Source organism: Alosa pseudoharengus, unplaced genomic scaffold (genome assembly GCF_046254945.1).
Source record: "Alosa pseudoharengus isolate Yale_2024_CS ecotype anadromous, Long Island Sound unplaced genomic scaffold, YU_APseudo_1.1 YU_APseudo_1.1_scf_14, whole genome shotgun sequence".
Lineage (NCBI taxonomy): Eukaryota > Metazoa > Chordata > Actinopteri > Clupeiformes > Clupeidae > Alosa > Alosa pseudoharengus.
The window spans coordinates 7261330-7288486 of record NW_027468609.1 but is presented as its reverse complement, the minus strand read 5'-3'; the positions used below and the strand labels follow the sequence as shown (position 1 = coordinate 7288486).

At 44.2% G+C, this 27157-nt stretch overlaps 2 protein-coding genes across 9 annotated transcripts in view; one reads left to right on the top strand and one right to left on the bottom strand.

The window, feature by feature from the left end:
- The window catches only part of LOC143122780 (ras-specific guanine nucleotide-releasing factor RalGPS1-like), a 75923-nt gene that overhangs the window by 21336 nt on the left and 27430 nt on the right, over positions 1 to 27157 (top strand). For all 7 annotated transcript variants that reach the window (XM_076283653.1, XM_076283651.1, XM_076283652.1 and 4 more), the window contains 2 exons: positions 1824 to 1916; positions 7991 to 8117. In XM_076283653.1, the coding sequence (XP_076139768.1) occupies positions 1824 to 1916; positions 7991 to 8117 (220 nt within the window). The remainder of the gene's footprint in view (positions 1 to 1823; positions 1917 to 7990; positions 8118 to 27157) is intronic.
- On the bottom strand, positions 10473 to 21419 carry LOC143122779 (angiopoietin-related protein 2-like). 2 transcript variants are annotated; one of them, XM_076283646.1, is made up of 5 exons: positions 20894 to 21419; positions 16922 to 17921; positions 13926 to 14119; positions 12312 to 12582; positions 10473 to 11726 (listed from the first exon to the last, which is right to left on the bottom strand). In XM_076283646.1, the coding sequence occupies exons 2-5, from the start codon at positions 17874 to 17876 to the stop codon at positions 11527 to 11529; spliced, it is 1620 nt and encodes a 539-aa protein (XP_076139761.1). In that variant the 5' UTR covers positions 17877 to 17921; positions 20894 to 21419; the 3' UTR covers positions 10473 to 11526. The 2 variants fall into 2 exon arrangements, with proteins under 2 accessions (XP_076139761.1, XP_076139762.1); XM_076283647.1 differs by lacking the exon at positions 20894 to 21419 and having other exon boundaries at positions 16922 to 18008.

Genomic DNA, 27157 nt, shown 5'->3' with positions numbered 1-27157 from the left:
ATCTCCTCATGAGGGCTAGCTGGTCCTTACATGAGCGCACAGTAAAAAAAACCTGGTCTCTGTAGGCAGCCCAGGCGCCAAAAACTGGAAACAAACAAAGTGGGGGCAGCCTGCCCCCAAACAAAAACGAAACCCTGCGTGGAATTTCTCTGGGAATCCTGAAGGTAGGGGTGAGCTACATCTCTGGCGTGTTTTGTTTGGGCCTTGGTTAAAATATAATATAATTTTTTTGCACAAAAGCATCTGCTAATAAATATAAACATAAACACAAACCAATGTGACTTCTGCAAAATCCCTGATTGTATCTTTAAAATTACTACATTGGTAACTGTACTTTATATAGGCATTTGATTGTCAGTAAACATCACAAATATTACTTTGAATTTATGGGTGTGTAGAGTGTGGTGTGAGTGGAACAGCGGATATATTTTTGAAATTTAAATTTTTGTCTCTTAGGGCATTAAGAAATTCTTTCCTAGATTTTGTCTATCATTGCCAAGAATTTGCAAGCCAGTCACTTTCAAATACTTTTTGATCATGATATAAAAGTATATGTGTTTTGTTTTGCCTCATATTTTATTTTGGCCCATAAACCCTAGCAATATTTTGTCCTCAATGTAACCACGTTGAGCACAACATGGTTTTGATCTCTAAAGCAGAACACTGCAACTCTGCTCACACAGATAGTTTATCCATGACCACATGGCAACATTCATGCTCAATAAGGAGTCAAAAGAAGTCAAAAATTATTATAAAAATAACAGATTTGTGTCCCAAACCTAATCTGGAAATTGCTCTGAAAGAGCAGTTACTGTAAAGTAAAATGTTCCTGCTTTGTGTCCTTGAAATGTGCTTGGCTGTGTGCATATATTTATGCACGATCAGATCGCAATATGTACCTGTGGGAAAAATGCCACACAGGTCCTGATGACAAAACCTCTGTCCTTAATGATTGTTATGGCCATGACTGGACAGATGCTCTTTGGCTGACAGTATAACGCAAGGACACTATTACCAGTAGCATCTGTCACCTGATCACGGTCCAATCAGAGAGCTGGAACAGAGGGAGTTGCCTCTGCAGGTCATAATGTGGGAGTTTGATGAGAGCACTGCATCATCTCTGCCGAGAGACAGCAGGGAACTCATAAAAAAAAAAAGAAAATATGTGAGTGCATAAAAAGCATCAACGTGCCTTTCAAAAGGGATAACTGTTCACCTCTACTATTCCCTAAGAGCTGAATCATGAAAGAGGAATTTAAAATGTGGGTGGTTTTTCAAGACACTTTTATTGTTGCTGGATTATGGCAACAGATGCAGTTAGAATATTCTTCTGAGCAGCCGGCAGATAATTTAATAGGTAGCTATTTACACATTTAGGGGCCTCTATAATTTCTTGTCATTATATGAATTGGCCTGTTGTCATACAGCCAGAAATATATTTCTTACAGCCTCCAGTTGTCTCCTATGCCTCTTAAGGAATTTTACTCCAAGTTATACATTTTATTCCTACAGATTTTCCCCTTTCTTGAAATTATTTGTATGATATGATGCTGGGAAATTTGTACCTGGAAAAGAATAGCATTTTGCAGTCATCAACCTTCAAAGCCTGTCTAACCTCCTTGGCAACTTCTGTATATTAGGTGTGATGTTAAAGAAGAATGTAACGACTGCAACCATCTTCTGTTATTTTCTATTTTTACTTTTATTTAGGATGCTTAAAACCTAGGTGGGCTCCTCCTAACAGCCTTGTGTTATTTATAGAAAACGTGAGGTAAACTACAAGCATATTGTCATAATTGCTTTTTATACCTTTACCCCTTCAGAAACTAATGGAGCTGAACAACCTTCATGGCCTGGTATCTGTGGTCTCTGCCTTGCAAAGTGCACCAATCTTCAGACTCAGTAAGACCTGGGCGGTAAGCAATGCCATCTTTATTTTCTTTGCTTTGTTAAGTACAGTCCTTGTTTCAGAGCTGTAATATCTGGAGAATATGTTGCGAGTTAAATATATGGAAAGTATACATCTGGAAAAGTAGCATTTTTGCTAACTACCACCAGAGAAACATATGCTACCTTGCTATCTACATTTACTTTGTGCTTCTGCCGATGAACGTGACCCAGAGGAATTTCAGCAGTAGCAGAATACCCTGCATAACACTTCAACCTGGTGGTAAATTCTCTGAACAGCTTTGTCATCGGCATTTTTTACCCCGCTCATGTGGGACCTTGTGTTACAATAAACATTTACTCATTTTTACAACATAGAGCCAAGCCCGTTCATCATCGTGGAAAGAAAAACAAAGGAAGCTGTCGAAAGTCAGTTCCACAGAAACTCTTAGGTGTTAAGTATAGTGAGGAGAGCCTCCATCATAATTCTGCTGGGTCAAAATAATTAATTATTTGGAATTGGAATACCATGCATAGCTGTTTTAAAATACAGTATGAGGGTGACAATGTCAAAGAAGTACTCCTAAACCTGAAACCATTGAATAGATTCTGGAAACATAGCACAACATTTTGGGCATAGGGTGTCATCGGTGGGATGTATATCAGGCGACATACACCGTCTGGAATGAAGATTGCCCTCCTAAGGGTTATCTTGGGGTAGAAGAGTAACAAGAGCTTTTGACACAATGTAATGGAAAGGTCCCTCCAACAGATTTCCTTTAGCTTAACAGCGTTGCAGGGACGTAGTAAGTTCTTTCTCTTATGTCAGTAAGTAGTGGTCATTCAAACTGGCAGCTCTTTGAATGCTGTTTCTGGAAGACAGAGAGGTCTTTGGAGAAAATAGTTCCAAGTGTCATTATCAATCACTGTAATAACTGACCTATGAGGTATCTTTCTAGAAATATTTACCAAACTCTAGATCAACATCTCTATCTATAGTAAGACACTGTAGGCACAACAGTGTAAAAATATCTTCAGAAATGCTAAACAGCAGCTTTTTAATGAACATCATTGATAATTGCTCATTTAAATTGATTGTAGCATTGCAACTTCCATTTTTGTGCATAGTGTAGCTTAATATCTGTCTTTGTCTAAAACAAAAAGCACCTTTGGACAGAGGACAGATGCTCATATTTGAATGTGTGCATAATGGCAGATCTCATTATTATAACACCACTGCGGCCATAATTACGGCTATTGAGTTCTGGCTACTAGTTGGGACCAGTTGTTTCCATAAAGGCTCAGAAATTCCAGTCTGACAGTTTAGTCTCTTTCCATTTTCCTAGTGTCATCAGTTTTGGATAATGATTTCATTAGATTGAAGTAATAAAAAAAAAAAATATATATATATGTGCTATCATTAGCACAATGCTGCACAACATTAAAAGAATAATGACATGATGCCAACATGGCAGGCTGGAGAATATATGCATGTACATATTGTAATTGCGGTTTTGCGCAAAATCTACGCACACAGTGCGTAGTCACAGACAAGATATATGCAGTGGGCCAAGGTTGTGATATATGCAGTGGGCCAAGGTTGTGATATATGCAGTGGGCCAAGGTTGTGCTATATGTAGTGGGCCAAGGTTGTGATATATGTAGTGGGCCAAGGTTGTGATATATGTAGTGGGCCAAGGTTGTGATATATGCAGTGGGCCAAGGTTGTGATATATGCAGTGGGCCAAGGTTGTGATATATGCAGTGGGCCAAGGTTGTGATATATGCAGTGGGCCAAGGTTGTGCTATATGCAGTGGGCCAAGGTTTTGCTTCAAATAGACAGCAGAGAGAAGAGGGTCAACAACTCGTTATTTTTTTAAGAGGGTTTGAGGGTTAATGTTACTCGGCACAAATAGCATATTATTTCTGTGTTTTCATTTTATTGTTATCAGGGACAGCCACTTTTCCCCATAATCTCTGCAAACCGTTTCAGTGTCCTCTTATTAAAGATAAAGAGAGACTTTCCCCAATTTGTGTTCCTCTCATAAGCAGACATTGTAATGATCACAGTGATTTTGCTTGTGATTTATCTGTCCAGGAATTGCTGTTTGTGAGCCGTTTAATAGCTTGTGCCGTTTCTTCCACGCTGTTAAAAAGAACACATGCATCTCCTTCCCATTCCCATCAGTTATAAATTGAAAGCTAACGGGACACATTAGTCCTTCATGCATCCAATGGGCTGATATTTGTTCAGTGTACAAAAGCACTGCTAATGTCGAATTGCTTTTATTTTGTTTTTAAAGCCTCACAAACAGCTTAGCAACAAGATATCGTGGCAAAACAGACACAGGCAGACCAATGCAGGCTAGTGACTGTAATGACATATAATTTTGGAGAGCCAGAGTGTCCATGGAAAATGGTCGCTCAGTGACTGAATAGCTCTCCTTTATTTGAGCACATCATATGGCAGAACATATTGTGCCATGATGTATGAGCTGGACAGGAGGTTGTGCGGCCTGTCATTTCATGTGAAGTGTGAAGCATGGTCTTTGTGGTGGAGCTCAATTTCCTTGTATAAAACCTATTAGCCTGTTCATTGCAATTCCCCAGCAGACCCTATACACCTACACCTGTTTTAAAGTATATTTTTGGGGTGTTTTGCCTTTTTGTGGATAGGGCAGTTGAAAGTGACCGAGAAGGAGAGTGGGAGAGATCGGGGTTGGTTATGGCCACCGGTTGAAATCAAACCCACGTCCCCATGTGGTCTTGGACCCTTATGTGGTGAGAATTCTGCGGCTTGCGCCCCCCACAACCCCCCCCGCCTTTGCTGACCTTAACAGGAGCTATGGACACCTAAAAGTGACCTGTACAAATCCTGTGTCACCCACAGAACACTCGTCTTTGTCAAAGACATGTACAATACTTTCCACTGGTCTGAGAATTACATCTACCGGGGACTTTTCTGTGTTGTAATGTACAGAAACATGCCAGCAAAAACATTATAAGATGCTGACTGTCTCATTTCCATGCTGTTTTGTTCTTTTTTCCACCATTTAGAAACCAGCAATATTTATTATTTCGTTATAGCTTTATGTTTGCATCATTTGAAAGCCCACCATAAAGATTTCATTGGGATCCATAAAGAACTGTAGTGTGGTTCCACATTTAGTAATGTTTTCTGTCAGTGTTGAGTGATTGATTACTGGCGTGACATTTCTGGCACTTGGTGGAAATCTCCCACACACTGACACACACACACACACACATACACATACACATACACATACACACACACACACATACACATACACACACACACACACACACACACACACTGACACACACACACACTTGACACACACACACACACACACACACACACACTAGAAGGCTCTCCCCAGACTCAGTCACTGTTCATCTTTCCCAGTCCATCTACACCTCTTTGCACATTAACTGATGTGTAGTGGCCCGTTAGCTGTCACCATGAATCATCTCCAGTGTTTCCTTTTCAACTGATGTCAGTGATGTTCAGTGGCCTCTGATGCCTCATGTTCAAATGAACAGCAATGATAAGTAATATCCAATATGTCTTGTTTGGCGGTATTGTGAAAATAAAAGGCCTGAAACGTTTTTGGTATTTTTTTCCCCCCCATGCTAATTCACATCTTAACATGTTCTTTTAAACTGTCAGAGCTGTCATAACTCACCAGAGTTCCTGTTACATGGTCTTCGCCTCTCATCGATCTTTATGGTGCATTTTGTGCCTTGCACCGGGACTGTAACACTTCCTGTTAAAACTGTCTGCCATCTCAGTGATCTGAAGTATTTGTTGTAAAACTATTTGAATTCTACAATGGAAAATGATTGTGATGGGATGGATTGGTCTTAAAAAGGGGTCAAACTGATTTTCTTTACCTGCCTTTGTACAAAAGTAGGCGAATGGCAAACCAGATCTCTTAATGGGGCATTTGCTGATACAACACTCTTACGCCATTTGCAGGAGATTTTTTAAGCAAAGTAGTGCTTTAACGCACAACGGTGTTAGGGAAGTGCTGCACTGAAGCCCTGATCCAATGATGAAGTCACCTCTCTTCCTCTGAGAAGAGATATTAACAGGAAACCCGGAGAATGGTGCCAGTTTGAACAATAGATTGGGGCTTGCGGTCTTACGACAAGCTTTTTCCTAGTGTTATTCTCCCACTCAGTGGACGTGCTATAGAGTAGGTGTCGACATCATGGCACATCTCGAAAGCAGATGAGCCTGTGTGTCGTCCACTCATGATACTGTTGCTAGGCTACGGCAGTGCTTCCGTGCCTCACGTGTCCTCCAGGAGCTTTTTGAAAGAAAAAAAAAAAGCGGTTTGCGTTTGGGGTGCAGCGGCATCCAGGATTGGTATCCCACGACTGGTCGGGCGGAGTGGTCTATGGCAGCCCGTGCGAGCTAGGAAAGAATCTCCATCACTGGCTCTTCACACAGTAAACCCAGATAATGATGTATGAGGTTTCAAAGTGGCCCATGGGGAGCCCCATAAACCAGTGAGATCTGAGATTCCATGAGGTCATGACATGGATGAATAGCCTTGTAATGGGATTCAGGAGGGAGAGACATTGTGCCCAATTATTACTATATTGTTGACCTCGTTGTAGGACAGCATGGTGGGGTAGGATAAGTATTGCTGTGTGTTTAGTGGGGGGTAGGGTGGAGACACATGGAGAGTTTCAATATTCTCTTGACTGCAGCTAAGTGGGAGGTCACTTGGCTGTTATATTATGGGCTGAAATAATATAAATAAAACATTCAGCCTCATAAAGTTCTATTGTTATTATATGTGTTTTTTGATGTGTTGAAAAGTTTTCTGCACCCATTTCTATCTACTGGGATTGAGGTCTCCTGCGAGTCAGGCCTGTTTAACATGGTGTGCATGTAAGTTATTAGACTAGGAACAGTTTCACCCTTTCCTCTGTCTTTTTTGTATCTCTTGTATGAAATATTGATTTAAGTGTAATATACCATTATGAGTTGTTGACGTTTTTTTTTAGGAAATATAGTAGGCCTACATTTGCTGTCAAGAGTCTGTGAGATTGACGCATGTGTTTCATGATGTGGTAGATAGTTCCTCCTCCTTGTGCGTAGTAGTATCCTCCCTGGATTGGGAGAGGTCAAGGCTTGGCTTGCACGCGTGTGTTTGTTTCCAATGACGGCCAGACACAGGTCACAGACTCCAGCCGAGCGTGTGTTTGATTTTCTAAGGTGGGCAAACTGGGATGGCGGCCAATTTTTTCTGGGGGTCGTACGGTCACAACCCCGTAGCCTGGGGCCTGGAGCTCAAGCTGGTTTCGCCGAGCCGCAGCATGTGCCCCGAGCGTGTTTGTTGAAAACTCCCTCTCCAGTTGTACAGTCTGGAGTAAGAAAGCCATACCGTAAACCCGACCAGTCGCTGTTCTGCCATAGTGTTGTCATAACATCTCCGCTGCATGCTTCCCGCCATCTGGTCTCTCATTTGCCAGTCGAGACGGAGATATTTTTTATGTGTTTTAGTAACCTTTGCAGTTCCATGCTACTGAATTCAGGATCATGTCCTGCATGTCCGGTTTGGTACTGTTGAACTGCAGGCTACTGCATAAGGCCTCCCTCTTGAGGTTTTCCCTTCGCACAGTCGGTTAGTCGGCAGCACCTGTGGCTATTAGACCCTTAGATCCCTAAAGGAGGAAGAGAACAGAGGAGGTTTCCTGTGAAGGAAAGCCTGTGGTCAGCAGTTTTGCTCTGAAGCGGGTGAAATGTATCCCTTGGAATGGAGATGGCTGTCCTTGTTCTAGGTCCACACTTCCAGTAGCTTCTCTCTCTCAAAAAAAGTAATTGTTCATTATTCTGCATGATTTTGTGATTACATGTAATAAATTGCTTGTTTTAGTGTTACAACTTTTATGATGTCTTTCCCTGATGGTGCTGTTGAGACAGTTATTGAGACAGTCAGACATTGAGTGCCCCCCCCCCCCCAATGTGTGAATGCATTGTTATTTTCAGTCTGTCTCCTGTTAGGCTGTCGATGTGCTCAACACGTAATTTTCCATCACAAACACACATTTTTATTTCTTTCCTAGTTGATTAGCCGCAAGGACAAGGCCGCATTCGACAAGCTGAATTATCTGACTTCTAAGGAGGAGAACTACAGTCGCTTGAGGGAGTACATCAGGTCTCTGAAGATGGTGCCATGCATCCCTTACTTGGGTGAGCTCAAGTTTTAATTCTTTCAACTTCCCAACAGTGTTTTTCATTTGTTGTCCTTTTATGAAAAGATGACCTCCACTCACAATGTGTTTAGATGTGGTCTGTGTCTTTGGCCTAGCCAGTGGAAAATCATAAGGGTAACATTTGTATCAGTTGAAAGAATCAAAAGGCAGAGGTAAACATTACATTTCAGTTTTGTAAGTTATTACAGAGCTGAGGTATAATTCTTCTACAGAAACACACTCCAGATGACCTCAGTGTTATTCACTGGTATCACAGTGCCATTATTTTTAGTTATCTCCCATCATGGTGTGAAGAATGTTGCGTGTTGCAACATATGACCTAACACATTTTATCTGTCAATTCTTCCATCGCCTTTATACTCCCACTCTGCTTTTGGGTCTCCTGTTTATCTGACGGCTTCTACTTTTTTCTGCTTGCGTAATTGATCAGTTTCTGCATAAGCCGCTAAAAGAAAAAATAATTTGTCTAATGCCTAAACAAAAAGCAAACAGCTTAAATTCTAAAGATATTCTGAACTGTTTGTGTTTATGTCGAGGCCATCTCTGTTCATCAAGACTTAACTTTGTAGCCAAGAGCAAGTCCTAACTGTTTCAGGCCAGACTCATTTAGACGGATTGTTTTCAGAGACTGGAGTGCCATTGCCATTATGCACCTGTCAGCTTAGCCACATGTCAGTGCAGTTGAAGTAAGAGTTGAAAAAGAGAGTAAGCCACCCTCAAAACATACGGTTCTAATCATGTGGAATTTCTCGACAGTTTGAGAACATTGTGTCAGGGCAGCACAGCATCTTTATAAATCTGTGCTGGAGAATGGATTGCAGGACATGGAAAGTGTCTGGAATAACCATTACACATCCACTCTCATTCCCTTTTGTTTCGCTGATGACATAGAAGTGCCGAAACTCGGGTTGCTTTTTAGGGTGCCATTGTAAAAAGAGCTGCTGGATGAAGTGAAGATGCTGACAAACAGCTTTGTCATTTACATACAGAGTCTCAGGACTTTGTGAGTGATGTGCAGCTGTGTAATAAAATAATATGATGTGGGAAAAGAGAGAGGAATCCTGTCCGTACTCAGCCTTTTTGCATCTTTTCATGTCAAGATAATAATGTGGAAATAATACTCTGGGAACTGTTGTGATCTTGTTTTGATGTGTCTGACTTTGAGTCAGTGTCTGGTGATCTCATTTTGAGTTTTACTTCACTTGCAAGCTTGCAGTTTTCCCGAGTCATTTTGTTAATGGCAGATTTGATGTCCTATGGGAAAGACAGACCTGTAGTATTTGTTGTGTTGTTTGTGAGATCGTGTTTGTGTTGGAGGGAACTTTGATGTCTTTGTGCGTTTTGTTTTGTGTCTGCCTCACGCTGATGTGAGTGAGTCTCTTTTGGAAAAGCTCTCACAATATGTTTTGTCTGGGTAGCTGATGTCCTCTCTAAGCCCCCTGTTGTAGAACAATCCAGCACTTGTTTCCCGCCTGTCTTCTCTCCTGTCATCTCAAATCGACAGTTGTTTACTGTAAATTCTGGCAAAATTAAACATGCCCTCAGATAACCTCGGGGAAGTTGGCTCAAGAAATGAATTGATTAGAGCACACTTTTAGTTGCACAGCTGCACATTTTACATTACATTTTAAAAAATATCAAATACATTTTTAACGATTTGGAAGGTCTAATATTTATTGCTGTGAGTTATTAGTGTGGCTGGATGGTTCTGCTATGATTTATGAGGTGATAACGGCTGATTTGATCCTCTGGTTTCTCTAGGGTTCTATGGGACCGCTATACCCTCTTTTTTTGAGCATTCACCCTACCCCCCACTAAACAACTTGCATGACCTGCCAGTCTCTGACTATACACTTTTACTTAACTTTAGTTCAAGATATTCAAGGTAGCAAAGTACAGAAGTCTATCAGAATATCTACTGACTGTTTGCTACCTCACAGACTGACATTTCACACCACATAATATGGGCATAAAGCTTAAAAGAGAAAGAAAAATCATCTCTCTGTCATGACGTCTCATGAGCTGTGTGACTGACACACCCAGACCAGCTTCGCTCCATTGCCCTGAATCAAACCATCTGCCTCCTGTCATCACTGCTGAACATGTGGGATACTTTTGGTGGAGATGGGGTTTTGATTAATGCTGGGGTGAAACACATACCCATTCCCTTGATTCTAAATTGGCAGCTTGTTGACCCTCACAAATCAAGTAGACTAATGAAGAAGTCTAATAAAGGTCGCAGCTGAGCAACAGAACATGCATACAGAATTGTTATCCATTATATGCAACTGATCATATGGTAATAAGTAGGCTACTGTTGCCAGTGTTATTCATTACATTCTGTCTTTATTACTTAAACTCACTTTTACTTATCCAGTTCAACATGTTGAATTGATTGACTAATGACAAACTTCCTTTAATCTTGAGAAGGCATGAAGCCAATAAGTCTTCTTGAAGTAAATCATAAGGAGCATTGTAACGGCTGATCTCAATCGTTGGCATATCCCACATGAATGTATGCTAGTGGGTCAGAGTTGGTTCGACGGAGAACATGAAACTGCAGCACCATGGTGGGGATTTGAGTAACTTTGTCTGTGTCGTGGCATATTCAGGGCATTGCATCACATATAAACATACTACATCACGTACAGCACATCACATTAATTTTCTCTGCACAGAATGTGCTATGGACTAGAACAAATAAACAACAACAAATTGTGAAGCATTTTCCGATGCCCTCTTTCCCCCACTTTGTCATAGTCTTAAGCAGTGTGTGCTGGTCCTGGTTCAGAGTGAGGTGGCCCACAGGGCTCTTTCCCCCCTCACAGGAAACCAGTGGCTCTCCCCCCGTCATGCCTTCATCACCACATGTGGAAACTGCGTTTCTCGGTGGGGCAGCTCGCAAAAAGGATGATGGCTGACAGACGAGGCTAGGCCTTACTCCGTGTCCGGTTTCCACTGCTTTGTCTGCTCTGCCCATTCAAGCTGACTGTGGGGGCTCACCCGTCCAATAGTCCAGATTTGTTTTTGTTTTTTTAAAAAGAAAAAGAAAAAAAAAACTGGCCCCGTATGACCAGAGCTCCACGAGTCCCTGTGTCTCCTGAGCAGCCTTGGAGTGTCCAGTCCCAACGGAGGCCTCTGGAAAGAGCTCTGTCATTTTCATATGTTTATGCTGTACCATTGTGATATACTTGTGTATGAATGCATATTGATGAAAGCAATAACCAAAATTTAAAAGAAAAAAACAACAACAAGAAATAAACAACATTTAACTTAGTTTAATTGCACTTATTTTTCTGAGATGGGGGAGAAAAAAAAAACTCATTGTGTATATTCTGAACCACTTCTGTTTGTGCTGTAACTGCAGTCATTTGGCGGGGATGGTTCTAATGGTACGTGTTTGGGTTCGGCCGAATCATCATGGTGACCTTCTTCAAGGAGTAGGCCCCACCACGGAACTCAGCCCAGTATACGCCATCCTGGTAGCGACTGCGATAGTGCCCTCCCCTGTACCACACGCCATTAAGGTTGGAGTGGGCACAGGCATTATACCACCACCCTCCCTTCTGGTAGTGGGCGCAGTTACCTGAGGTTACAGAGAAAAACACACAAGTTAGCTGAGAATAATACGCCTACTTGGCTCTGTGTGGTTCACAAATTAATACATTATTTTAATCAGATAATCAGTTGTTCTCATCAACGCCCAAACACGGATCATGTCACTGATATTAAAGTCAACTGTTATCCTGTCGGAAACTAGCCTGGGCTAGCGCCACCACTTCTCAATGAGACGTGGTCTGGGAACCAAACGTTCATTTTCTCGTATTTGAAAAAAAATGCCCAGATCCGTTTATTGGGTGCCACGGATGTCTATCAAATGCGTCTGTGCATAGCTCATCATCGTCTTGCCTTCCCCCCTGTTCTGTGATTGGTTCCCTATCTGAGGAAAAAATGAGGGCGGTAGTTTCCAGGCTGCCTTAGCAGCGTGAATCAAATCGCGCGCAAGGCAGCATGGGAGCACCCAGGCTAGTCGGAAACAGAAACTAAGTTCATAAAATGCTTTGAAAGTTCAACATAGTAAGATACTTTGAAAGTTAAATAACAAATAGTGATAGTGACTGTCCTAACTCCATTGAGAGATTAATAACTATTTACCAGCCCAATATCTCACCTGTGTACATGTCGTGATCTCTGTCCAGGGTGGTAAACTGTTTCCCATTGTGCCAGGTCAGGGAGTCCCCGGCATTACCATGGTAACGGCCCACCCTTAGCTTGTAGAACTCTGTCTCGGGCTCGAGGCGGAAACTGGCATACTCGGCAAACGTCTTCCTGCCCGACCAGTCCTCCAGGGTCACCAGCAGCTTGTAGTTGCCCTGGTTGGTCAACCAGTAGATGTGCTCCAGACCTAGCCAGTACTCACCATCAATGTTTCCAAAGCCTTGCTGCGAAGGGAGACGAGAGTAGGACAGCAGAAAGTAGGAGGATAGGGGAGGAAAAGACAGATATGACCTTTTTAGGCAATGTTTCCCAACATATTGTTACAGTGTAACCCATACTGTTCGCTACCATACGCTCCATGTCACACTGCATGTTCACTGAAGGTATGATCAAAGCTGCTGTTTCTGCCACGTTAAGCTCATGCTGTTGATGAAGATTTTTTATGTTAAGGCCTTTTCAGTTCAGTTACCTTCTAGTACATGCATGTAGCTCTAGGACTTCGCACGCACTCAGAGTTTCCCTAGTACACATGTAGATTTAATTCCCTCAACGTTGAATCATTGTTACGCAGTCTCGTTTGTTTATTCAGTGCAGTCAAATTTTGATGTCTTGATATTGCTATTTACAGGGCCAGAATTTACACTTTTATCTTCGGGTTATCAGTAAATTACGATGGCTTAAGACATGTTGTTAATATCCTCCCTCCACAAATCCCATTTGTATCTGATGTCTTGTTTTCATTTGACATCACATATGGTTTTTATTAGGGACGCTAGTTTTAAATGCCAATTTAGCTCATGGGGTTTGGGGCAAGCTGATACACGTTCACAATAATTCCCTGGTTCTGTCATGGGGCGTAGGTCACAATTGCTGCTAAATATTTTCCTCCGCTCTGTGGTTTTCTGTAATACCACTCTCTCCCCACAACAGCAAGGATTCCCCTCCATACATATTACGTCAAAATGATTGCTTTGGCTGTGAAGAAATGTCTTCATGATGGGATCAGGTTCTGATGGCAGATTTATTTTGTTGGCTCGTTTTTTCATCAAATCGTGTCTCATTAGAAAGTCTTAGAGTAATTGCGCTGGGAGAATGCCCCCTTTCATGTAACATGATCAAATTGGAAGATTCAGCATGGAAGGAGTTCCCACATTGCATGTTCACTTTCCCCCAATGGTTTCAAATGGAATGTTCCCCTTTTTTCATCACACGGGGAAAGTTCAAAATGTTCCATAGCAGTTTGTCTTTGGTTTTCACCATATGCTGTGAGCTTGGCACTCATTGCATTGCAGTTGACCAATAACTTCCATGTTTTTCAGCAGCAATGTGCTTTTCATTATTTTTAATACAGCTAAATTGTTGTCGAGCACAACAAAGCCAGCGTCAAGTGAAAAAAAAACAGAGAGCGCTTCACAAGACTTCTATTATTTGTAAATCCCCAAAAATCACAAAAAGAAAATCCCCAAATTCAGCCTTAAAACTCTCTAAACGTTCTATGCAGTCTGCCAATGATGACTGAAGGTTAGGTATGAATAGTTTTTTTTGTGCTGTATTTCTTTTATTTTACCTTATATGTCTCCCAGTTTCTGAAGAAGTTGACTGATCCATCTAGGCGTCTCTGGATGACCGTCCAACCGCCTGGGTCGTGCCTCTGGTCACACCACACCTGCATCAGCCGGTTAGCGTTCTCCGGCTTCACCAGGTACATGCCACTGGTGGCGTGGCCTTCCTCCAGAGCATGCAGACAGTCCTTGAAAGGTCCTGCACAGTTAGAACAGATGTGAGACAGTGGTGAGACATTGGTGAGGAAACCCAAACAAGGGAAGGTACGCTCGATACTACAGTAGAATAATCTTTGGACTCCGGTGTGTGGTTGAAAGATGTAGACCTAAGAAAATAATTAATTTTTTAGAGGTGGGTAAGAAGTGGGTAATCACCAGCAATCAAAGAATGTTTTAAACTTCCACACAACAGCAGGAACAAAATGGATGTTTTAGTTCAGTCTTTAGATGAGTTTGTGAGTCTGTGATTTGAGGAAGGATCATGTGAGGAAACAAGAAAATATCTTTTGGTAGTATAATTCACTGTCATGCATGGTCCAGAAATCCCTTTCCAACACCAAAGAACTTTTCCTCTGTCGCACGCACGCTATTTGTTTATCCAGCAACGGCTTTGCAAATAACGATGTCCATAGACAAGGAAGAATATGTTGCATGATTTTATGAAATTACGATGTATTGCGACATCATGCAAGTCAAATTTGTAGTTTCTTATGTCTCATTCTGTCGAACTACAGATCCGCTACCCGATCTGGCAAACTTACATAGTGCGGTTATAGCCGATAGAGGCCCACGAAGCGAATGCAGAAGTGCTGTTCACCCTGTTACGAGTTGATGAACCACGGAAACAATTTTGGAAACATTATTTTAAGGTACAAAAAACTCTTTGGTGTTGCTTTAATCTACATAGGAAATGTGAGAGGTTGTAGAGGAATGAATGAGGAGGACACCACCAACACCTGTTCTTTAAAAAAGAGGATCTAACTTCCTGTCATGATCCCGGGATTTATGTTAGCTGTCAGTTTTTCAGTGAACTTGTAATACAAGGGATCAAAGGATGATGCTAAAAACTATCACTTCTCAGCAGTTTAATGCAGTGTCAGAAACGGTGCTAACAGTCGCTAGGAAGTCTTCTCAACACTCATTAACACAATCCTGTGTCTTGTCTGCACAGTAACGAGCAAACTCCCTCCAACACCCTCTCAGGTGGTCCGCGGTTGTCTGGATTTCCTGCATCAAAATGGATTTGATTTTTCCCCTCCTTGAAAACCTCAGAACCCTGTTACCCAGAGTTGACTTTGGCAGCGGTTCTGTGAAGGCAGATTTGCCACTGGTTAGCTGTACCGGCGCCAAGAACAGCACGGGCATGAGGGCTTCGGCAGCATGGGCTTATGCAGCTAAGTTATAGTTTAACCAGTAGTGTAAAGTAGTTCTCTTTCTCACTGGAATGTAGTATTTGGTTTTCAGCAGCTGTAAATATCATTACATTCTTTCATTTTAATTTTGCCCCTTCAGCGTGCAACACGTTGAACCTGGGCCATATCGTAGAGCTGTCGAGGTAAAGATGTCGAGAATATTTACTGTGCACCTACAGGGAAGTGCTTATGTTTCACCCTTGACCTGATGCTTGATGTGTCGGCAGAGCTCCGTGGTCTCCTTTTTAAGCCCCCCCGCCAGAGAGAATGGTTTCTGAAAGAGAAGCTGGCTTACTTTGGTGCTGCGTGCTCACATGAAAGAGGCCTTGGTTGCTTTTCCCCTGCTGCCTGCTGTACAGTACATCTGCTCTCATGTAATCCTTGTACATTTTACGTTGGTTCTCCTTTCAGACCGTAACCATTCTTAATTGTGCATAACTTTCAGAATCTTTTTTTTTAAAATAATATTTAGAAATGAATGAATGTTTCCCAGCTTTAATGTGGCATTGTCCAAAGGTAGTGCTGAAACCTTGGGCCTTTTATTTTTTGCTGACAGTTGAAAGCCTTTGAGGTTTTTGATATTTGATTAATGTTTTGTATGACCCTCACGTCAAGTAACATGTGAGTTTCCACTTCAGACCACATAATTCCCCCTTACAGTAACCTTCAAGCTGCTCTCTCACATATGTTTCAACTTGGAAGTAATGAATGCTGTAAGAACAATGGTAAAGGAAGAAATTGAAGTATTGATGGCACCAGTGGAACAGTGGAAACAAGTAAAAGCCATAAATCCCAAAGTCTCCTAACTGTCAACTGTCAAATATAAAGAGTTGTGTGGTTGTTTTCATTATATAAAATTGCAGAGCCCATTTACAAGTTAATAGTGTTTGAGCGTTTTGTTCTGAAGAACCACTTAATCTCATGATCTATGATCAACAAGTCATGATCCGTCTGAGGCTGGAAAGAAATTGAGAAAAGAACAACTTAATCAGATAAGATATGTTAAGACAACTTTCTCAATACTTACTTTATCTTGTAACAGTTTTTATTTCTGTTTTAGGCTATTTTGAGTTTTATTTGTGTAGCATTTTTATGAATGGAGTCTTGTTAGGAAAATGATAATTCCAGCTGGAAGAGGGTTCCACATATCCTGTCTGTTTGCCCTCCGTGTCTACAAGTGCTGATTCAGGGCAATCCTGCTCTTTCTCCTGGACTTGGCAGAAAGCCTGGAGTAGCCCACCAGCCTGCATGCACAGGTAGGAAGAGTCTGAATGACGGCTAATCTAGATGCCCACCCACAGTGTAGGAAACAGCAGTGGTGCTGCCCATCGGCTATTTCATGCTCCCACTGGCGGACAGAACATTGTTTCGGTATGTCAGCATCTCTCTTTCTCGCTCTCTCTTTCTTTCTGGTTTGGCTGCTGTATTTTTTTTTATTTTATTCATGACACATTTATGAACTTCACAGTTCAATTAGTCACCTTGACTAGAATGCTGACTCTGCTTTTGGGAGGAACAAGAGTAGATAAAAAAAAAAAAACCTTAGGTTGAATGAAAAGTTGAATGAAATGAAATGTCATGGAACTCACCAGAAGGTTTATCTGTGCTGGACGAGCTCTGGGCTCCATACGCCATCGTGGGCAGCGGTTGCAGCAAGGCCTTGGAGTTCTGGTCGCTCTGTATCTCATTGGTTATCTGGTTGTTGCTATTGCGCGTGTAAGTGGGCGGGTGGTACGCCCTGACTGGAGTCATGGGATGCTGCGGTCGCTGAGGAGGATGCTGGGGCATCGCGGGCACCGGCGGCTGCTGCTGCGGTGGCAGTGGCTGTGGCTGTGGCTGCCTCGTGCGCGGCAACGGCCTCTCCCGCTCGCGCTCCCCTCCGAAGGCGTGCGTCCGGCGGCAGTGCTCCTCCAGTTGCACGATGGCGGCGCTCTGGTTGCTGGCGAGCGAGGCCAGGTGCTGGTACTTGTGCTCCAGGTCGCGGTAGCGCGACACCAGCTGCTGCATCTCGGCGGTGTGGTTGAGCACGCGGTTCTCCAGCTGCGCCACCTCCAGCGCGTTGTCGCGCTTGCGGATGATCTCGTGCAGCAGCTGCATGTAGAGTTGGGTGACGCGCGCGTTCATGTTGCGGCTCTCCTTGCGCAGCAGCTTGACCTCGTTGACCACGCCGCCGTCCACCTCCACCATCTGCTGCAGCGACTCGATCTGCCGCCGCTGCTTGTGCAGCTCGCTGTTGACCACCTCCAGCTCCTGCTTGTTGACGCGCGTCTCCGCCTGGCCCTCCGGCGACCTGGAGTTGACGCAGATGGCCCCCGTGGCCTTCTGCTGGGGGACGATGAACGTGTAGGAGCACTTGTCCGTCTGAGAGGCGGCGGCGGCGGCGGGAATGGGCGCCTCTGCGGCGCGTTTGGGACGCGCGGCATACATGAACTCTGGTTCCAGGGCGTCGTCATGGCTCTCAATCTCCTGGGCTTCTCCCTGAACAGCAGGCCCAGGTCCAGGAGCCAGGGACGCCGCCAGCAGGACCAAGAGTGGGAGCTTCATGATGAAGCGTGGATATGCCTTGTGTCTCAGTACGTGCTGTGATTGCTGAACGAAGAGAAAAATAAAGTAATCAGTTCTTATGAATCTGTACTTGCCCTGACTTGCGTGATAACAGGATGAGTTTCTTATAAATGTCTGCACCATCTCAATCACAAAATGGCTCCTGGAGACCCATTGCCATGGAAACGATGGAACCATGGAAACAGTTGATGGCCCTGAGCAGAGGATCTGTTTACATTCCGGAACAGAACCCGTGCCGGGCCCAAGCAGTCAGTCTCAGGTGCTCTGCCATGGTTCAGCATAATTAATTCTGCTGCGGCTTTGAGTTATAATGTTACCTACCACATGCATCAGAATTATAATTAGCTGACTGATGATTGAAAGAGAATGTTTTGTGTTCTAGGCATATGGCTTTGCCATCAAGTCAGAACTGGGTGACTTACTTTTTGTAGAAAAAAGGCTTTTTGCAGAAGCTTCAAAGTTCTGTGGCTTTCGAGGGAACTTGTTTGTACAAGTTAAACCTCAGCAATAATGGAGTTAATAGTCCCTATTGTATTCTGTAGAGCAACCAGAAGGATCAGATGAACACGGCTAAACATAACCCAGTGCATGGTAATTGATCTTAGCATATAATGCTACAGTACAATTTAAAACATTAAATGTATTTTGGATATTTGTACAAATGCAGCACATGTTTGTGTTATGTGTTTGTTTGTTTGTCCATGTTTGTGGTGTGTGTGTTTGTTTGTTTGCCTGTCCTTGTGTGTAGTGTGTGTGTGTGTGTGTGTGTGTGTGTGTGTGTGTCTGTTGCTATGTTGAAATAATTTCTAGCTCACAGCAAAGGCAAAGATAAGGGAGGATATGAAATACATGTGTTGTGCTTAAGCACATTGTACTTCGGTGTTTATTTGTGTTTATGTCTGCAGTCATGTGTACACGCTATTTGTGTGTCTTTGAACATTGGCACTGTGTGTGTGTGTGTGTGTGTGTATGTGTGTCTGTGTGTGTGTGTGCACGCACATGCGTTTACATAGAGGACTGCAGATGTTTGGATAGTGTTATGGGGCAGTGTGTGTGTGTGTGTGTGTGTGTGTGTGTACTGTATGTGTAGACCAGAGGAAATTGCTGTGGAGTAGATGACTCAGAGGTCGGAGGTGTAGTGGCCAGACGTGTGGTGCAGGACACTCCAGCGTATCAACCACAGATTGGCCACAGACGGCCTCCTGAAAATAGAGCCCCCTGGACCACTCTCCTGTGGTCATTGTGTATCTCAGAAGTTATATGGGGTAGATTTACAGTGACCGAATTGTCGGGCTTTACGGCTCCTGCTTTAGCATCAAGCCATGCCAAATGGGATAACTGTGAGCGGCTAAATATAACGGCTGCAGTCAGTACTATGCTTTACCAGCACTACCAGCAGCACCTAGTTTCCAGTGTCACGATGAGAAAAAACTCAGTGACCCCCCACCCCCCCCACCCCCCACTCAAAGCCGACTCTGATGGAAACTCTGCACGTCGGTCTGCAGTTCTCGATGAAGTCATGAACGTTTCGTGACTGGAAGTGACTTGCATGTCGGCACGATTGGAATCAGTCATGGAAGTTGTGTAGAGACAAGTGTCTCAATTGCGAGACTGTGATCAGTGTGTTTTTTTTTTTTGCCAAAAGTAGTATTACACCACAGCATCCGTGTGAGGGCCAGAAGAAACCAGCGGAATGTATTCAAGGGAGCTTTTTCCCCAGGGGAGCTTCCCTCCACACTGAGCCAGAATGATGTAGCAGTTATGCAATTATGAAAAGGGACTGTTTCTGGTTAAGATGTGTGGTTCTGTTTAGCACGGTGCATGTTGCTCCTCGTGCCCTCTGAGCGCCTGGTGTTTATTGTGGTCACCACAGAGAAACATGTGCTGTGTGTGTGTGTGCGTGTGTGTGTCTGTGTGTGTGTGTGCGTGTGTGTGTGTGAGGGCAAGGGTGTGTGCGTGTGTGTCTGTGTAAAGGTTACCAAATCAAAAAAGAAGCCAAAAGAGTTTTACCCTTCAGCTCATTGCATGACTCCTTCACAAACAAATGTGATGAGAGTCGTGCAAAGATCACATCTGTGATCTCTGTAATGTTGTCGTCTTCCACTATGTGATTCTGTCTAGGGCTCATTAGAATCTTTTTTCGTTATTTTTTCTAAAGCAATGCAGACTTCTGATGTTTCCCCACACTTGCATAGGGTGTTAACCCAAGCACACAATAAACCAGTCTATGTTTGCGTCCTCGTCTGGTCTGAGACTGTGTTGTGGGGGAGCACGAGTCCTGCATGGTTCAGTGGCCTGTGGGAATTTACTGGAAAAGTGGCCATTAAGCAGGGTTATAGGGGCAAAGACATGCATCCCGCCTCCAGGCAACTGACTGGAGATCAGTGCCCTCAGCACCTCCGTATGTCTGCAGAGCCGCTCCAGTGCTGCACAGTTCATTCCCACACACACTTAAATCTAAAGCAAATATTAAGTAACTTTGTTAATTTCCTGTTTGATAACTTGTCCAGTTTGTGCTGCTGTTTTGTATTTGACACAGAACTGGTGCCAGAGAACAAATGAGGTATTTCCCCCCGTAGTGTGTGTGTGTGTGTGTGTGTGTGTGTGTGATAAGTCTTCAAGGCTCTCTGCTCCCCCTCTGACTCTCAGTAAGACGGTTTTATTTATTAACGCTGGCCCCTGCAGACAGAATGACACATTTGCTCCTTCTAATAACTTGACAGTGTTTGCATAGTCCTGTGAAGTTGTTTTAAATATCTCCGCTTTATGTTGATGAATTATGGCTAATGAAAACCCAAAGAAAGCAATGACTTGCTCATTTATGCCGGCTGCATAGCCGTTTATTTGACACTGAAATTAGTTCTTATAACAATTGTAGTCAATTAAAAAAGTTCCCTCAGCACCATTAATGAACAGCCAATTCTCTCCAACGACTCTCAACTCAACTCTGCAGTAGACGATCACCACTTTGTTAGAGACAGAAGGAGCGTCCTTACCAGAAAATTGTCCCAGGCTTTTTTTTTTCTTCTTTCGCTTCTTTGTTTCCTTCTCCCTTCCACTTAGATCCCCTGCTGCTCTGTCAGCTTGGATTGAGATGCTCTTGTGAATAGAGCCATCACACTTTCACTTCTCGCACTGCCTCCTTGTCTGCCACTCTTCGACTCCAGACGTATCTTCAGATGGTGTCCATCACCGGGCAGCACTTGGAGCCTCCGTGGAGACTTGTCGAGAGCCCTGATTGCGACCAGGTGCTGAAACTCATAACCTCAAAAATGCATGAGGACTCTCTGGGCTGCGAAGTGCCCTCCAGCGGTGTCATCTACAGGTTGTCCTGAGTTCCTGATATGTGTGAAGGGTCTGTGTCTGTGTGTCTGTTGTGTGTTTGCTGAGGAGCAGGGCTGGTTCTGGGTACATCGGTCCTCCTCACTGGCAATCAGACTAGATCCACTTCATCACTTCTGCCTCAAGATCCCTCAGACTCTCCACAGTCCAGCCTCCCTCCTGTTCCCCAGTACACACACTCCCTTTCTCTCTCTCTCTCTCTCTCTCTCTCTCTCTCTCTCTCTCTCTCTCTCTCTCTCTCTCTCTCTCTCTCTCTCTCTCTCTCTCTCTCTCTCTCTCTCTCTCTCTCTCTCTCTCTCTCTGGCTCTGCCTTAACTCGCTCTCTCATTCACTCCAACACATCTAGAGGCAGGGCACTTTTCCAGCAGGGACTTGTGAAGCTGGTGGTGATTGTGATGTGTGTGTGTGTGTGTGTGTGTGTGTGTGTATGGGGGGTGTTCAGATCCTCCCTCTCCCCTCCCTCTGCCCTCCCTCTCTCACCAGCAGCAGCAGCAGCCCAGGCTCCAGTACCCCCACCCAAGCCCTCTTCCCCTAAAGCCCCAGTAAACGCCCCCCCCCCCCTCCACTCCACACACACTCCACACCCCTCGTCCCCACTGCTCGGGCTATTTGTGGAGTCAGGGAGCCACGGCCGCCAGCTGCAACCGTTGCCGGGTGAGGTCACGGCACTAGGGAGTGTGCTGGACAGTCCCACAACGACCCGACTCCACGGGAGAGAGTGAGACAAATGAAGACCGCTGATGAGATTGCCCTCTGCATGATCTGTCTTTTTTCTCTTACTTCTTTGGGGGGGAGCTTTTCCATTTTTCATTTATCACACTTATAATGAAGTGGAGGAAAGATTTTTTATCTTTTGAAGGGTTTAAGTTGCTACAGTTGGCTTATAATTTATTTTGACAAATAGTCATTAAAGAAACTCGAAGACCTTGTGACATGGAAATATTACATCACCCCACTGTGTAATGTTAAAATGTAATAGATCACAGTCTGTGCACTGAACTAGAGAAGGGTCCACTGTAGCCAGTCCTGCTTTGTTGAACACTAATGAAAGGAAGGAAAAGTAACATGATAATTAGGGGAGGACAGTTCAGAGATAACACCCAAAATGTTTCAAGATTTTACCGACCCTGTAGTTTCAGCGGAGCAGTTTGTAAAAAGAGCAAAATCTAGACCTAGATATATTCATTTTACAAGAGGCAGTGTGGTGATTCTGGAAAAAGGTGGATCCGTTCAATTCAAACTAATGAAAGCCAGTCAGCACCTATAAACAAAATACATACCAAATCAACAACCTCAAATAAACACAGTGGTTAAACTCCTGGAACTACAACTGGCAGACTAGCTGTTTAATCTTACCCTCTTCTCCAACAATTTCTAAACAAGATTCAGTTCCGCTTTGGCTGATACACACTCAATTATGGTCAGCATGTCTGCCACTTTCCTTCATTTTCTAAACATACTGATCAATTCCGTGCCAAGGTAAAACACAATACCTTGCTGCTTACTTTGGAAAAACTATTGTCTGCACTACTAGACTGATCCGTGGTGTGTTCTTGGTCAATCCAGCTGGAAAAGTCCGTTTTTGCAACCCAGGCATTCTTCATCTCCACGTATGTGGCACTTGTCAGTCTCCTGCTAGGTCAAAATAATGGAGTAGATTCCTGTCCTTGCTTGAGGTTCGTGGGCAGCCAAAACTGGACTCTTGCATACCGGGGGTTCAGGATGCTGGGGTGTGATTTCACAGAATTTACAAGGGGCCACACAGGTCTCTGAGGTGAGAGCCATTCCCCATGACTGCGTTCCCGGCCCTGAACTAATCCCCCGGTACATGAATTCAGCTTTGGATGTTGCCAGCTTTTTAGACATCAGTGCTCTGATGGCAGATAGGATATATCAGGATAACTAACTACTTTCACTCCCCACAAACAAGCTACTACTACTACTACTACTACTACTACCTATACCAGTATAAAAGTGCTGTAACTACAACAACTGCTTTACTACTGCTGCTACTGCCACTAATGACTTTGTAATAATGGTGACAAATGAGTGGCTGCCAGAGTAGCAGTAGGCACTAAGCTTGCTCCGAGGCTCATGTAAATCCCCCTGCTGTCCTAATCCCTGTTGAAAGGAGCAAGGCTTTATTAGCAGCGTGGTCTGGCCTACGCCTGTCTGCTTGGGCTCCTCTGCCTGACGGCCTGCATGATTTATTGGGACCCACAGGTGAGGCCAGCCATCACAGTGTAGACATTCAGCAGAGTTTTCTGAGCGGGGGAAAGAGTACACACACAAGTCGTCTGAAAGGGGGGGGGGGGGGTGATATTTGCGTTGTTAAATCTTCCCTGGGAGTTTTGGTGTCAGTTGTGAAGATTTTACCCTCCCCGGCCGCCAAAGCCAGTGCTGTGCCTGAAATCCGGGATGATCCGACTTATTCGAGCCCCCACATTGTTTTCCTGTGGCGCGGAATGCCGCGTGCCCTCTTCGCACAAGGACTTCCCTAGTTTTGGAATGCTTGTCACTGATGGAAATATGAGGACTGATGTGGAAGAGGGCAAATGGCTGGGGCAGAGGAATGCTGGGAACACAGAAGGAGAGAGAGGAAGGGCAAGAGGTGTGTCTGTACTGGATTTCTCCTTGTGTGTTTGCATGGGGCTTTTGCTACCAACTTAAGTGAAAGCAAACATTTATCCTAATGAGTAATGGTACATTTGTCTTTATAATCTCCGTGCACAAAGCATTGGACAGCCACTCACTCACACCCAGACAGACAGACAGACAGACAGACAGACACACGCACGCACGCACACACACACACACACACACACACACACACACACACACACACACACACTCTCACTCACTCATGAGCACACACACACACACACACACACACACTCATGAACAGACGCGCGCGCACACACACACACACACACACACACACACTCATGAACAGACACACGCTGTCATTTAAGGCATCAGTGGTGGAGAGGGCTGTGGGAACCGCTGGGAGTGAAGTGGGTGGTGCTCTGGGGGGCGGGGTGATATGTGGCCATGTGCTCATGGCACCGGAGCTGTGGTTGGCTGGACGGGGGGGGGGGGGGTCGGAGGTCAGAAACAGGGGTCAAAGGGCGCACTTGGTGGCTGAAAAGTCCTGTTGAGAGAGATGGAGAGAAGTAGAAAAGGAGAGAGGGAGTATTTATACACACACACACACACACACACACACACACACACATATATATACACACGCCAGGCTCACCTGTTCATCATGAGCCACCCTGAGACTGAAGGCTCAGATGTCGAAAAAACACTGGCATTTGTGTGCCACTTAAGGCTCAAAATACAGCAACTGACATATAGCTGTGTCTTTGACGGTGAGTTGTGTGTTTGGGTGAGAAAACCAGGATGAAAGTGCTCTTGTGTTTTAAAAGGAATAAAAAGAGAGAGATACAATATCTGAATGTGTGTGTGTGTGTGTGTGTGTGTAAACCTCTAGTCTGTGCAGTGTGTGGTCTCCATGCAGTCGGGCGTACCAGTTGTTGTTCTTACAGTGGTCCGTAACCTTTGAAACACAGACGGGGAAAAAGAGGAAGAAAAAAGAGAGACAGGTATTTCTCAAAGGATGAGGATGGAGGAGGAGGAGTGGATATTTCCAGTCGGAAAATCTGAGACATGCTTCTTAGACCATGGCCGTGAGTGTCGCCATCCTGCAGTACGACTCCCATGTGGATAGAGGGAATACAGTACTTGTGTGTGTGTGTGTGGCTGTTTTTGTGCTTTTGGGGTAGTCTTCTCTTTTCTTAATAACTATGCTGTGGCTTCACCACGCTGCACTTTGCTGAAGTTTACTGCACAAAGAGAGCCATGTGATGTGGTTTCTGTGAAAGTCTGCTTACATCCATCCCTTTGGCAGAGGCTTTTTACCCAGTGAGGCAATACACAACTGAAATGTTGGGAAAATGAAACATGCAAGGATGGCAAAACGCTGGACACTAAGCAGACTAAATGGTAACTATGAATAGGTTGATACTATGAATACTAGTTGTTACTATGAATAGGTTGATTGGGGGTGACAGTTGTTTGTAGTTGAGGCCAGAGATGGCTGTATAAGGAAAACTCTTACTAATTGAAATGAGTTTCATTTGTCTGTGCCATGGTTATGTAAGTGAAAGCAAATGTGACCCGAGCTGATCATCACATTGTTTTGGGTTTGAGTTTGAAACATGTTCTTTAAATCAGTATTGTTTATTTGGTAAGTTCCTATAGAGCTGCCTACACATAGCTTTTGCATTCTTTTTGAGATTCCCAACTGAACATGAGGTTGCCCTCTTGCTTTGCCACCCATAAATCTGAATGCCGAGCTATTGGTCCACGCTAAATCTGCCTCACAAGTTCTGCATCAGGGCGTATACAAATATATAGCTGTAAAAGTGGATTTAGGATTTGTTTTTGAAAAGGTTTTTTGGGACCGTTCCTACACCATGGGAGATTAGCATTGGCAAATATAAGGAATGGGAAATGGCAAAGACGACAAGAGTGATGGAAAGCTACAACACATTCAGGAACAGTGAGACGTGCGTTTTCCAGAAATCTCCGTCAGCAGTTTCCCAGTCTTCTCCCAAAGCCCTCACCTACGATGCTGGGAAACATCGGCTGTAAACTCTCCGAGTGTTGACATAATTGCATTAGAGACTTTGATTCGATGCCCATCTTTGCCTCACTAAATGATTTGAAGATGGAGTCATAACTTGGCGCGGGCCAACGCTTCTGGGCCTTGCCACAAAGACCAGATGAAGTAACGGACTCCGAGCATGTCCAGGATTGTTTCGGAAACGTCTGCGTGGCTGCCTGGTCCCTGTCGGAATCGTAAAAAAAAACAAAAAACTTGGGACTAAAACTCGGGGCTCTGGACGGGGGTGAGTGCGGTTTTCGTCTAAAGGCGGAGGACTGTGCAGGGAACGGTAGCCAGGCACATAAGGGCAGATCATTACCACGAGTGGTCCCTCCGGATGACATGGGTCTGGGGAGGAGAGGGGGGGGGGGGGAGAGCGGGTGGAGGGTTTTCTTCATTCACCCCAGACTCTTGGAAAACCTCCAGGATGGAGGGCTGGGAGACACTGCAGGGATCCTGAGACCACTGAATCACTCAGGAAGCTTCAGGAGCCTCAGTGAAAACTTCAGGAGCATCCCTGAGCCGCGCACTGTTTATCCAGTGATATCATCGCCTGTGAAAGACGCTCGGAAAACAGGTGTGGAAGCAAAAAAACTTCAAAGGGGTTGTTTCCCTATATGTAAAGCTTGTTGACAGTTGCCATTTAACTGGAACCTGTGTTGTCTCCGTCTGTTTCTTTGCCCTATAGGTCAGTGCTTTGATGTTCTTCTTTATGTTTCTGACCCAGCTCACTCCTCCCATGTTGTCTCTGGTAACGAGCCGGCCAGCGTAAACATTTCTCCCATACAAGGAATGAATAGATAAAATGTTTAATGAGAGAGGGGTTGTTTAGAAATGTTTTGTCAGCCACCATATTTAAGCTTTGACCCTTGCCCTCCCGAGTACATGGGGTCAGCGCCATAGTAACGGAGCTGCTTTTTCACCTAGATTCTTCTGAGGCAGGCACACAAAAGAGGGTGTCTCTGTTTGACAAATGATGACCCAAGGCAGGGCACATGCCTTCATTTTAACTGGAGCACAGTTGTACAGTGACTTTTGGTCAAAAGATATTGTGAAACACTTTCATGATTTGACTGTCTAGATGCTGATTGCACATCCTCCAGCCATCCTCTATTTCAAGGGGTCAGCCAGCTTGGTGAACTGTTGTGCAGGGTTCCTACGCAGTATGGAAAACCTGGAAAAGTATGGAATTTGATTTTAGTAATTTCCAGGTCTGGATAAGTATGGAAAAAAGAAACAAGGGTAT